At 48.9% G+C, this 11,678-nt stretch overlaps 1 protein-coding gene across 2 annotated transcripts; it reads left to right on the plus strand.

The window, feature by feature from the left end:
* The first annotated feature begins 3,068 nt into the window (after window positions 1–3,068).
* Window positions 3,069–10,916, plus strand: TAS1R2 (taste 1 receptor member 2). 2 transcript variants are annotated; one of them, XM_043997495.1, is made up of 6 exons: window positions 3,069–3,241; window positions 3,664–3,964; window positions 4,297–5,064; window positions 6,816–7,025; window positions 7,635–7,751; window positions 9,981–10,916. In XM_043997495.1, the coding sequence occupies exons 1-6, from the start codon at window positions 3,069–3,071 to the stop codon at window positions 10,914–10,916; spliced, it is 2,505 nt and encodes an 834-aa protein (XP_043853430.1). The 2 variants fall into 2 exon arrangements, with proteins under 2 accessions (XP_043853430.1, XP_043853431.1); XM_043997496.1 differs by having other exon boundaries at window positions 3,090–3,241; window positions 7,635–7,755; window positions 9,988–10,916.
* The last annotated feature ends 762 nt before the right edge of the window (window positions 10,917–11,678 follow it).

The raw sequence follows: 11,678 nt of genomic DNA on the forward strand, positions 1-11,678 counted from the left end.
CTGGCTCTGAATCCAGGAGTACCTGAGTTCAAATCTGGCCTCAGACACTTGACACTTACTAGCTGTGGGACCCTGGGCAAGTCACTTAACCCCCATTGCCCCACAAAAAAAAAAAGGAACCTCAAAGCCAAGCTCAACACAAGTGAGAAAATTTGGCTATCCCTCAGTGAGCTTCCAGTCTAATCATGGGCTAGATAGTGTAGGAATCACAGGATTTCAGAGCTGGAAGAATGTGAGCTCATTTTGAGTAGGGATTGTTTCATTCTTTGTACAATATTTGTTGTTTGACTTATTGATTGATCAGAAGGGATCTTGGAGACCATTTGGTCCAGCTCTCTCAAGAAAAACTGTGGCTTAGAAAGGGCAGGGAACTTGGTTAAACGTCTTATAGCTAATAGATGGCAGAGTCAGGGTTCAAACTCAGCTCTCCTGACCAAGATGCCAGAAGCCTCCCTAATGTGCACTCTCTCTGGGTTAATGCCTAGCCAGGATGGCCCACATTGCACCATTCACCACTCTTTTTTATAGGGGGCAACTAGGTTGCCCAGTGGGTAGAGCACTGGCCCTGAAGTTGGGAGGACCTGGGTTTAAATCTGACCTCAGATACTTACTAGCTGTGACCGTGGGCGAGTCACTTAAACTCAATTGCCTTACGCATCTGGGGCCATCTCCAGTTGTTCTGATCTATATCTTGTCACTGGATCCAGATGGCTCTGGAGGAGAGAGTGGGGTTGGTGACCTTGCACAGCCCGGCCTCACTTCAATCCAATTCACTGCAAGTCATCATATTGATATCATGGTCCTCTTTGAGAATGAAGGACAAACAATAACAGTGTGTTAGCTCCTCTTCCAGTTCTGTGATCACCTGCTGGAATGATAATCCCATCATTCCTCAAAGGGAACCTTTGGTCCTGCCTATGACTGCAAGCCTTCCCTCATCATCCCAGGCTGCAGGGATCTCTCCCTTTCCCTAAAGTCTTGTAGCACCTGAAATTTGCACTAAATCAATTAATACTCATTATCCATAAAACTGGGAGCTGGGTGAGTGATTTCTAAAGTTTTAGCACCCTATGTTCTTTTTTTTGTAAGGCAATTGGGGTTAAGCGACTTGCCCAGGGTCGCACAGCTAGTAAGTGTGTAAAGTGTCTGAGGCCGGATTTGAACTCAGGTCCTCCTGAATCCAGTGCCTGTTGCTCTATCCACTGTGCCACCTAGCTGCCCCAGCACCCTATGTTCTAACGTTCAGCTCCGACATTCTTGATTTTATGAGATGGACCCAAGGCCCTTTGCCTTCTTGGAAGGGTTTGAGCCCTGGCTCACTTTTGTAGCCTTGGGCAATTCACTTCTCCTTTCTGGGCCTCAGTTTACCCATCTGCAAAATGAGACCATTGGTCTCAAAGATTCCAAAGGTCCCCTCCATCTCTGCCCTGACTGTGAGTCTGTGCTGGGCCTTTGTGCCCAGACTGGAGTTAATGGTGCCATCTGGTGGCAGATCTTGTTCATTACAATAAGGAACCCTGGGGATTTTCTAAGGCTCACTTATTTTAGAATTGATGATAGCTTCCCGAAAATTCTGGTTTGTAATTTAGGATCCTAGATTTAGGGTTAAAAGATACTTTAGAGGCTACTTACTAGCTAAGCAGCATCAAATCATGTTGCCTGAGTCTTTGCAATGGAGGGGAGTGGGCCCCGGGGGGCCTCTGAGGTCTCAGCCTCCTGTGGTTCCTGCCCTCTCGGAGCTTATATTCTCATTTTTTTGTTTTTGCAGGGCAATGAGGGTTAAGTGACTTGCCCAGGGTCACACAGCTAGTAAGTGTCAAGTGTCTGAGGTCAGATTTAAATTCAGGTCCTCCTGAATCCAGGGCAGGTGCTTTATCAGAGCTTATATTCTAACTGGGGCATCAGACTCCACCTCCAGCCCAAAGGATAAGTCTAACACCTAATGGCGTAGGACCAGGGCGACAGAGAGCTGCGATCCCCTCTTAGCAAAGTCGCTTCCACACTTCAAACCCCATCCCCTCCCCTCCACTAGCCTCAGGTTCTTCCTGAGTTTGGAGTTTGGAGAAGAAGCCCTGGGAGGCTGGATTAAGGAGATCAGAGTTTGAAGACCACCCAGCAGGCATTTTGAAATGCTGACATTCATGGGTTGACCAGCTCAGAGATTCCAGTTCCAGTGAGCAAAGACGTCTTAAGTTCCTGCTGCATGTAGGACTTCTATTGGGTGCTTGGGATATCCAGAGAGCTAGGGCATGGGCCCTGTGTCCCCTCTAATAGGGAGGAGGAAAAGAGAAGTTAATATCTCCCCCTTTGGCCATTTCCAAACTGATTTCTTTTATAACTGGAGCTCATTGAGGGAAGACTTGGAATATGAAAATGAACAATGCCCTTCTCAGTGAGGACAGTCTTCCCCAAGACTGGGGACCTGGGAAAAGTGCTTGACATCCCTAAGCCCCAGTAAGGAGGTTAGGCTAAATGACCTCTAAGGCCCTGGCTAGCTATGACTTTTTCTGTTCTAAGGCCCCTCCCAGTCCTGATATTCTAAGTTCCAGAGTCCTTCTCAGCTCTGACATCCGGTGTTCTAAGGGCCCTACCAGCTCTGACATCCTGTGTTCTAAGAGCCCTCCCAGCTCTGACATCCTGGGTTCTAAGGCCCCTCCCTGCTCTGACATTCTCTGTTCTAAGGCCCTGACATTCTATAGAATAAGGAGAATGGATCCCAGTCAGAATACATCTCTACTGTGTCCTCTACTTCTCCCCAGAAATACCTACACACACGTGTGTGTGAAACCAAACTACTAGATTCCTCCCTCCCTGGCCAGCACTGACCCCCTAGTCTTCAGCACAATTAGGTCCATGACTCCAGGTCTTGGGAGATCCCTCACTTCCCCATCCCAGTCTAGCTTCTATTTCTTATCCAGGCCCCACCTGCTTATTCTCTTTCTTCCATGACGCTATGTAAATGGGCTTCTTAGAGGCTGTGCAAATAAAGAGAGGCCAGGGCAGGTCCAAGCCAGAGGCACCTGGACCCCTTTGGGTGCAGAGGGTGACAAGGAACAACAGACACAACCATGGGGACCAGTGGCTCCTTGATGTTCCTCCTCCTGTTGATGCCGGTGAAAGTCCAGGAGAGTTCTGATTTCCATCTGGCCGGGGATTACCTCCTGGGGGGATTGTTCACCCTCCACGCCAATGTCAAGGGCACGACTCATCTCAATTACATGCAGGTGCCCCAGTGCAAAGAGTGAGTGCGTAGTAGGGGGCAGATAAAATGGATAATGACAGTGCTGATGATGGGCACTGTAAGCATCACAAGAGAGGTGATGGGAATGCGCCAGGGGGGTGTCCTGGTGATGTGGAGCAACCGTTGTGAATATGGCAACCATGATAATGGGAATAGTAGGGGTGGGGATAGTGGGAGCGAGGGTGAGGACGAGGATGGAGATGGTAGGAATGGGATGGGGACGGTGAAAATGAGAGTGGGGATGAGGAAAAAAAGGATGGGAGTCTTGGTGGTAAGTGTGATTTGAAGAAGAGGCCAGAATTCCCCAGGGCAGCCGGTGCTGTGGGTGGTCTATTCATTTGACAATAGAGAATGAGAAGGGGTTTGATCCGTCTCCCCCCCCACCCATTTCTTTTCACCTCCCTTGGCTTGCCTGTCCTCAGCTATGAAGTCAAGGTGCTCGGCTACAATCTGATGCAGGCCATGCGCTTCGCCGTGGAGGAGATCAACAACGACAGCAGATTGCTGCCGGGGCTGTTGCTGGGCTATGAGATGGTGGACGTGTGCTATGTCACCAACAACATCCAACCCATCCTCTACTTCCTGGCCAAGGAGGACTTCAATCTGCCCATCCAGCAAGACTACAGCAGCTACGTCCCCCGAGTGGTGGCCGTCATTGGGCCCGACACCTCAGAGTCTGTCGTCACTGTCAGCAACCTCCTTTCCCTCTTCCTCCTCCCACAGGTGAGTCGTGCTTCCTACCCACTATAGCCAGCCTTGGACCTGGACTCAGGATGGCCTGACTTCAAATCCAGCCTCATGCTCATTAGCTATAGGACCCTGGGAAAGTCTATTAGCCTTCCTGAGCCTCAGTTTCCTTATCTGTAAAACCAGAACTAGGTTGAGCCATCTATGATGCTTCCTTCCTCAGTCACTCGGCATCTCCCAGTCTCTATTTCCCCCTCTGTAAAATGGGAGGGTTGGACTGGATGGCCACCATGTTTTTCTGTTGCTTTTATTGCCAATGTTAAGGATGATGATAACAACTCTCCACCTCTTCCCCCCCCCCCCACCAGATCAGCTACAGCGCTATCAGTAATGAGCTTCAGGACACCAGTCGGTACCCAGCTTTATTCCGCACCATCCCCAGGGGCGACCACCAGGTTGAGGCCATGGTTCAGCTGCTGGTCCACTTCAGCTGGAACTGGGTGATCATCATCATGAGCAGTGATGACTATGGTCGGGAGAATGGCCAACTCCTCAATGAGAAGCTGGCAGGGCATGAAATCTGTATTGCCTTCCAGGAATCACTCCCCGTCCCCTTGGGCAATCGGACCATCATGCCCCAGGAGAAGAAAAAGCTAGAGATCATCGTGGAGAAGATCCGGAACAGTACAGCCAAAGTGGTGGTCGTGCTGTCCCTGGACCTGGCCCTCTTTGACTTCTTTCAGGAGGTTATCCATCAGAACTTCACAGGCACTGTGTGGATCGCCTCAGAGTCCTGGTCCATTGACCCAGTCATCCACAGCATCTCCGACATCCAGCAAGCTGGCACCTTCCTGGGCGTCACCAACCAGATTGTTCCCATCCCAGGCTTCAGCGACTTTAGGGTCAGGCAGACCGATATCAAGAAGTCCATGATGAACAGCTCAGAGCCCACATGCAACCAGGAGTGTGAGACCTGCCTGGAAACCACAAAATCCTATAGCACCATCCTCACACTGTCTGGGGAGCGCGTGGTCTACAATGTCTACTCAGCCGTCTATGCTGTGGCCCACGCCTTGCACCACCTGCTTGGCTGCAATGACACCAGCTGTTCCAAGGATGTGGTATATCCATGGAAGGTCAGCCAACTTGCCAGTGGAGCCTGGCTTGGGTTGGGGAGATTGACTGACCCATTATGGGTTGACTTTCTGGAAGCAGGGAGTTTATCCTATAGGGTTAACCCAGTTGATAGAGCACTGGACTTGGAGAAAGGAAGACCTGAGTTCAAATTCTGCCTTAGATACCAGGGTCACTAGTTCTATGACCCTGGGCGAATTGCTTAATCCTTAATACCTTGTAGCCTCAGTTTCCTCGTCTGTAAAAAAGGGAAAATAATATCATTTACCTTACATAGTTGCTGTGAGGATCAAATGAGGTAATATAGGTAAAGTGTTCTGCAGACCTCAAAGTGTTGTATAAATATTAGCTATTATTTATGGTAGCAGCAAGTCTAACCCACAGGGTTGTGCAGGGGATGGGGGGGTAGAATTTGGAGTCAGAAAAACCTGAACTTGAACCCGGATTCAGACACTTACTAGCTGTGTGACCCTGGGCAAGTCACTTAACCCTCATTGCCCCCCCCCCCCCACACAAAAGAATTGGTAACATACACAGCACTGTCCTAGACATTGGTAAGAAAAAAGAAAAAATAAAACAGGCCCTGGCCCCAAGAAGCTTCCATTCTAATTAGGAGCCTACCACATGTACATGAGTAAGCAGCCAGGTGGCGACATAGTGCATTGAGCATAGGACCTGGAGTCAGGAAGACTTGAATTCAAATCTGCCCTTACTCAGTAGCCATATGACCCTGGGTAAGTCACTTAACCCTGTTTGCCTCAGTTTCTTCATCTGTAAAATGAGTCAGAGAAGGAAATGGCAAACCACTCCAGGATCTTTGCCAAGAACACCCTAAATGTTGTCAAGAAAAGCTGGACATGACTGAAGTGACTGAACAACAACACAAAATAATTTCAAGAGGGAGGGAAGGCTAACAATGGAGGGGATCAGGAAAGATCTCATGCAGGAAGGGGCCCCCGAGTCTGAGCTGTGAAGGAAATGGAGCACCACAGGTGCAGAGACACTAAATCGGGACATGTATGGCCACATACAGGGGACCTTTATCAGGTTGGTTTGAATGGACTAGAGGGTAGGACTAGAGGGTAGGTAAGGAGAGTAATACAAATAAGCTTGGGAAGGTAGGTGGGCCAGATTCAGGAGGGTCTTCAAAACCAAGCTGAGGAAATTAGATGCAATTGGAGATTTTTTTTTTAGTAAGGTAGAAGTGACATCAGATTTGTATTTTGGAATCTTGGTTTGGCAGCAGTGTGGAGGACCAGTAAGAGGAGAAGGAAGGCAGGCAAACCAACCCGGGGACTATCACCTAGTCCAGGTGAGGGGTAATGAGGGCTGATCTGCATATAGGGAAACTGAGGTCAAGAGAAGGGAACTGACTGATCCAAAGTTACACATGTCCATTTCATCCGTTGGCTGCCCATTCTAGTGCCCTCACACAGTCAGGAGATTCTTCTTGGTGTTGGACCTCAAGCCATCTTCCTGTAACCCCTCCTCTCCCCTGCCCTGGGCTTAGAGGAGTGGGGCCAGGATGTCCCTTCCCTTCTTTCCTTATGAAAGATCTGAAACCCAGGTCCTTTGCCTCCCAATCCTGTGTTCTTTCTGCTATAATATTCTGCCTATCTCTTGTGTGTAGTGTGTGTGTGTGTGTGTGTGTGTGTGTGTGTGTGTGTGTGTCTAGGGGATGAGATGGAGCACTGGGGCATGCTTCCTCACGTTCACCGGTCCCGTCCTCACCTTTGGCTTTTCCCCTGCCTAGTTGCTCCAGGAAATTCGGAAGGTGAACTTCACCCTCTTGGGCCACAGAATGTTCTTTGACAAGAATGGGGATCCACCCATGGACTTAGATATTGTTCAGTGGCAATGGGGGGAAGATCAAAACCCCTTCCGGAGCGTCGCCTTCTACAATTCAACCCTGGGGAAGTTGCAGAACATAACCACCATCAACTGGAACACTCCCAACAATATGGTCAGCTCTTGGGGAACTGGACGTGTGGGGGTGGCAGTGCCCAGGTGGGAGGGCCTTGGGAGAGAATTGAATCAAAACCCTTCTTTTTATAAGAGAGAAAACACAGAGAGGCAGAAGAATCTGCCCGGGTCTCATTGCAAATTCTAAACGAAGGAGTCTATTGGGAATAGGTGCTACCTTCAGAGACAAAGAAGTTGGGAGAAGGAGGCACTGGGTAGGAGGGAGAAGTGCACAGAGGCAGAGGAGAGCAAGCTGAGATCAGGAAAAAACTAATGGTCCACTTTGGCTGGAACTTAGAGCTCATGAAGATACAGTATTAGATAAAGAGAGATGGTACAGGTGCTCGTGACTCGCACTGTATATTAGGCAGTAGGGAGCTATAGACAGTTTTTGAGCACAGAAGTGGCACGGTGTGAGGTGTAGAGTGGAATGATTATTTTTATAGACATGTAAATGATGGGTTGGAGAAGGGACTGAATGGGGCCAGAGAAATCAGTTAGAAGACTCTCACAATAGTCCAGGTCAATTTGACTGGTAGCAGTGGGAGGGGAGGAGGATGTGAGCCTGCTAACAGAGAGGCTCAGGACCTCTCATTTCACCTCCCTTCAGACTCCTTCCTCCGTCTGCTCCAAGAACTGTCAGAAGGGTCAGTACAAGAAGCCAGTGGGTCTGCATATCTGCTGCTTTGAGTGTATCAACTGTTCTCCTGGGACCTACCTCAATCAGTCAGGTAGGACCCCTGTGGCTTTCCCAGCTATCCCAGATGACGGCTAGGCTGGGTAGGCCAGGCCATGGGGCAGAGTAATAGCAGCTCAGGCCCTCAGACCGCTGCTCTTCCCTCCCACCCCACCCTACCAAAAGAGGCCAGAGGGCAGGCCTCCCCAGTCTGGGGAGGGAGTTCTCAGTTGGCTGGTTCCTGTTGTGGTTGGAGGGTGCAGAGATGCAGCAGGGGACAGGATGAAGCCCGAAGATGTTTTCACTTGCAGGTGAATTGAGCCCCAGGAATAAGAAGAGTCCTACTAACATGGATGGAAACACCAGCCTCTCACCCCATCTGAAGCTGTTTAGACATGACTTAGAAAAGCCAGGAGAGCCCAGGGTGGGAGGGGGCTGGCATTTGCCACACTTTGCTCTTTTTTTTTTGGTGGGGCAATGAGGGTTAAGTGACTTGCCCAGGGTCACACAGCTAGTCAGTGTCAAGTGTCTGAGGCCAGATTTGAACTCAGGTCCTCCTGAATTCAGGGCCAGTGCTTTATCCACTGTGCCACCTAGTTGCCCCCAACACTTTCCTCTTTGAGAGCATCTATAGGAGGGAAAGTCAGAGAGCTAGGCAAGATCACCTTGTAGCACATGGGTATAATTCTAGGAGTGGGGAATGAATTTCCCAAGTGACTTTCCCCAAGTCCTGGTATCACTGGGACAATTCCCAAGCCCCTATTACTTTTTGGTATGCTTAGAGAAGGGACTCCCCACACCCAGCCTTTTTATGCTTCAGTTTTAACGCCTTTAAAATGTATATCAAGAGGGGGAAGTCAACCCAGAAGGCAATGGGAATCTTTCCAACCACCTTCTTTGACTGCTCCCTCCACCCACTCTCATTGAAGACACCAATAATGCACATAGATCACATTCACCTAACCCTTTCTAATTTTCTAGACACTTTCTGCATAACAACTCTGTGAGGTAGGGAATGTTAGCATTATTGTGCTGAGGTTCAGAGAGGATGATATATATATATATATATATATATTTGTTTGTTTTTTGTGGGGCAATGGGGGATAAGTGACTTGCCCAGGGTCACACAGCTAGTAAGTGTCAAGGGTCCGAGGCCGGATTTGAACTCAGGTACTCCTGAATCCAGGGCCGGTGCTTTATCCACTGCGCCACCTAGCTGCCCCATATATATTTTTTAAACTCTCTCAATTTTGTTATTCAAACCCCTTCCTATCCACAAGATCATGGGATCCTTACCATAACTAAATGAAATAAGATGTCAGCTAGGCAGGGACCATTCTCATTTTACATGGGAGAAAACAGACCCAAAGACTAAACAATTATTGAGCATGAAGAATAGCCTCCCCTCTCTAGAACTCTTTAAGGTTTTCATGATACTTTCATCCCAAACACTCTATGAAGTAGGTAGTGCATGCATTATTAGGTCCACTTTGCAGATGAGAAAACTGAGGCCTGGAGAGATCAAAAGGATGCAGGGTGAGTAAATGTCTGAGGAATTGAGCCTGGTTCTTGTGATGCCAAGTTCAATCCTCTTTCTAATTTATACTGTGCTGCCTTTCAAGCAAAGGCTGTGTTTTCAATCATCCGTGGTCAGCATAGACAGTGATGAAATTAGAGAAAGGGAAGCTCATTGTGGGCTTTAGAAAGTCGAAAGAGTCTTCCCAGAGGAGGGAGAGTGTAAGCTTGACCTTGAAGGATGGGAAAGGAAAAGGAATGGGGGAATGGAATAAGCAACATGAGCAAAGGTAGTGAGGGGTGCATGTGTGTGTGTGTGTGTGCACGTGTGTGTTGGGGTGAGGAAACAGGCTTGGAGGGGGGACTTTGGGGAGAGAGGAAGGAGTGGGCAGGTTGGTCATAGAGGGCCTTGGATACCTGGTAGAGGAGTTTGGACTTAAAGCCATTATAGGATCTTGAGCAGAGGAGTGATATGCTGAAGACAGTTTTATAAAGATGAATTGGCTAGCTGTGTGGCCCTGGGCAAGTCACTTAACCCCAATTGCCTCACTAAAAAAGAAAAGAAAAAAAAAGATGAATTGGAGGGGCAGAAGCAGAAGTGTGGGTGCCAAGTAAAAGGCTATGGCATTGACCCAAGTATGTGAGGTGCTGAGGGCCTGGATAGGGGCCCAACCCCTTAGTGCTCATCCTAGTGGGCAGGGGCTGTTGGCTGTCTTTGAGAATAGGGCAATTCCTTCTTCTATTTCTCACCCTTCAACCCGGTTCACTGCAGATGATTCTGTATGCCAGCCCTGCCCCCAGTTTGAGTGGTCCAAGGAGGGGGAGGTCCAATGCTTCAAGAGGCGCCTGCAGTTCCTGGAGTGGCGAGAGCCGTCCACCATCATTGTCGTCATCCTTGCCTTCCTGGGCTTGCTCAGTACCCTGGCCATTCTCATCATCTTCTGGATCCACTTCCAGACGCCCATGGTGCGTTCAGCCGGGGGTCGGATGTGCTTCCTCATGCTGACGCCGTTGCTGGTGGCCTATGCCTCGGTGCCCGTCTACATCGGGCGACCCACTGTCTTCACCTGCCTCTGTCGCCAGACCCTCTTCACCCTCTGCTTTACAGTCTGTATCGCCTGCATCACCGTCCGATCCTTCCAAATCGTCTGCATCTTCAAGATGGCGAGCCGGCTGCCTCGCGCCTACAGCTACTGGGTCAAGTACAATGGGCCCTACGTCTTTGTGGTGCTCATCACCTTGCTCAAGGTGGTCATCGTGATGGCCAATATCTTGGTCACACCCACCAACCTCACCATCCGATATGACCCTGACGATGCCCGCATAATGATTCTCAACTGCAACACCAACTACCGAAAGGCCCTCTTGCTCAACACTAGCTTGGACCTCGTCCTCTCTGTCTTTGGCTTCAGTTTTTCCTACATGGGCAAAGAGCTACCAACCAATTACAACGAAGCCAAGTTCATCACGCTCAGCATGACCTTCTACTTCATCTCCTCTGTCTTCCTGTGCACCTTCATGTCCATCTACCAGGGGGTTCTGGTCACCATCTTTGATGTAGCTGTCACAGTGATCAACTTGCTTGGCATCAGCATGGGGTATTTTGGCCCAAAGTGTTATATGATTCTTTTCTACCCTGAGCGTAACACGATGGCCTATTTCAATAGCGTGATTCAGGGCTATACCATGAGGAAGGATTAGTCTGGACAGGGTGGGCAAGAGGGAGACGTGGGAAGAGGAGTAAGGAAATCCCTTCACATATGAATAGGTTGGAAGAGCTGAAGTCTCATGTCCTCCAGGAAATTTTCCTTGACTGACAGTAATGACTTCATTTTTCCTACTCAAATTACAACAGAATTGGTTCTCTTCTGTTGGCTCAGGCACACTGATGCTCCCTTTCCCCCAGTTAGTCTTGGGGAAATAGTCCAAGTATAGTCTGATTCTTGTGCTAGTGAGTTCCCTATCTCTAGAGATCTTCAAGTGGAAACAGGTGGGTCATGGATGTCATAGAGAAGATTCCACGGCTATCTGTGGTCCATGGTTATCATGGATGTTATAGAGAAGATTACTGTTCTCATAGGGGTGGACCCGGATGATCTCTGAGGTCCCTCCCAGCTCTGAATCCTATGACACCCAGGCCTCTTTAAGCTCCAAAATATGAGTCAGCTTTTTACTTGAATGATGCCCAGCCCAGGTGGTGACCACGAGCAATGACAGGCTTATAGTTAACCAAAATTGTGAGGCCCTTTAAGTGACCTAGTCATAGGTTTGATAAGATTTAGAGCTAAAAGGGACCATAAAGACCAGCTAACTCAACTTCTACATCTTACAGGTGGGGAATCTTTCACTTCTGCTTTTCAGAAAGGCTTCCCATTGTGTACTTGTGGTTAATGATATGCTGGTAAATGTTTAACAACTGGCTCCCTGGGGAAAAAAAGTGCACATGACATCCTTTTAAATTTT

This window comes from Dromiciops gliroides, chromosome 3 (genome assembly GCF_019393635.1).
Source record: "Dromiciops gliroides isolate mDroGli1 chromosome 3, mDroGli1.pri, whole genome shotgun sequence".
Taxonomy (NCBI): Eukaryota; Metazoa; Chordata; class Mammalia; order Microbiotheria; family Microbiotheriidae; genus Dromiciops; species Dromiciops gliroides.

Bases quoted from the DNA above. Each gene is read 5' to 3' on its own strand.
- TAS1R2 (XM_043997495.1), top strand. From the start codon at position 3,069: ATGGGGACCAGTGGCTCCTTGATGTTCCTCCTCCTGTTGATGCCGGTG. The intron at 5,065-6,815 runs GTCAGCCAACTT...TCCCCTGCCTAG, and splicing joins ATGTGGTATATCCATGGAAG to TTGCTCCAGGAAATTCGGAA. The intron at 7,026-7,634 runs GTCAGCTCTTGG...ACCTCCCTTCAG, and splicing joins GGAACACTCCCAACAATATG to ACTCCTTCCTCCGTCTGCTC.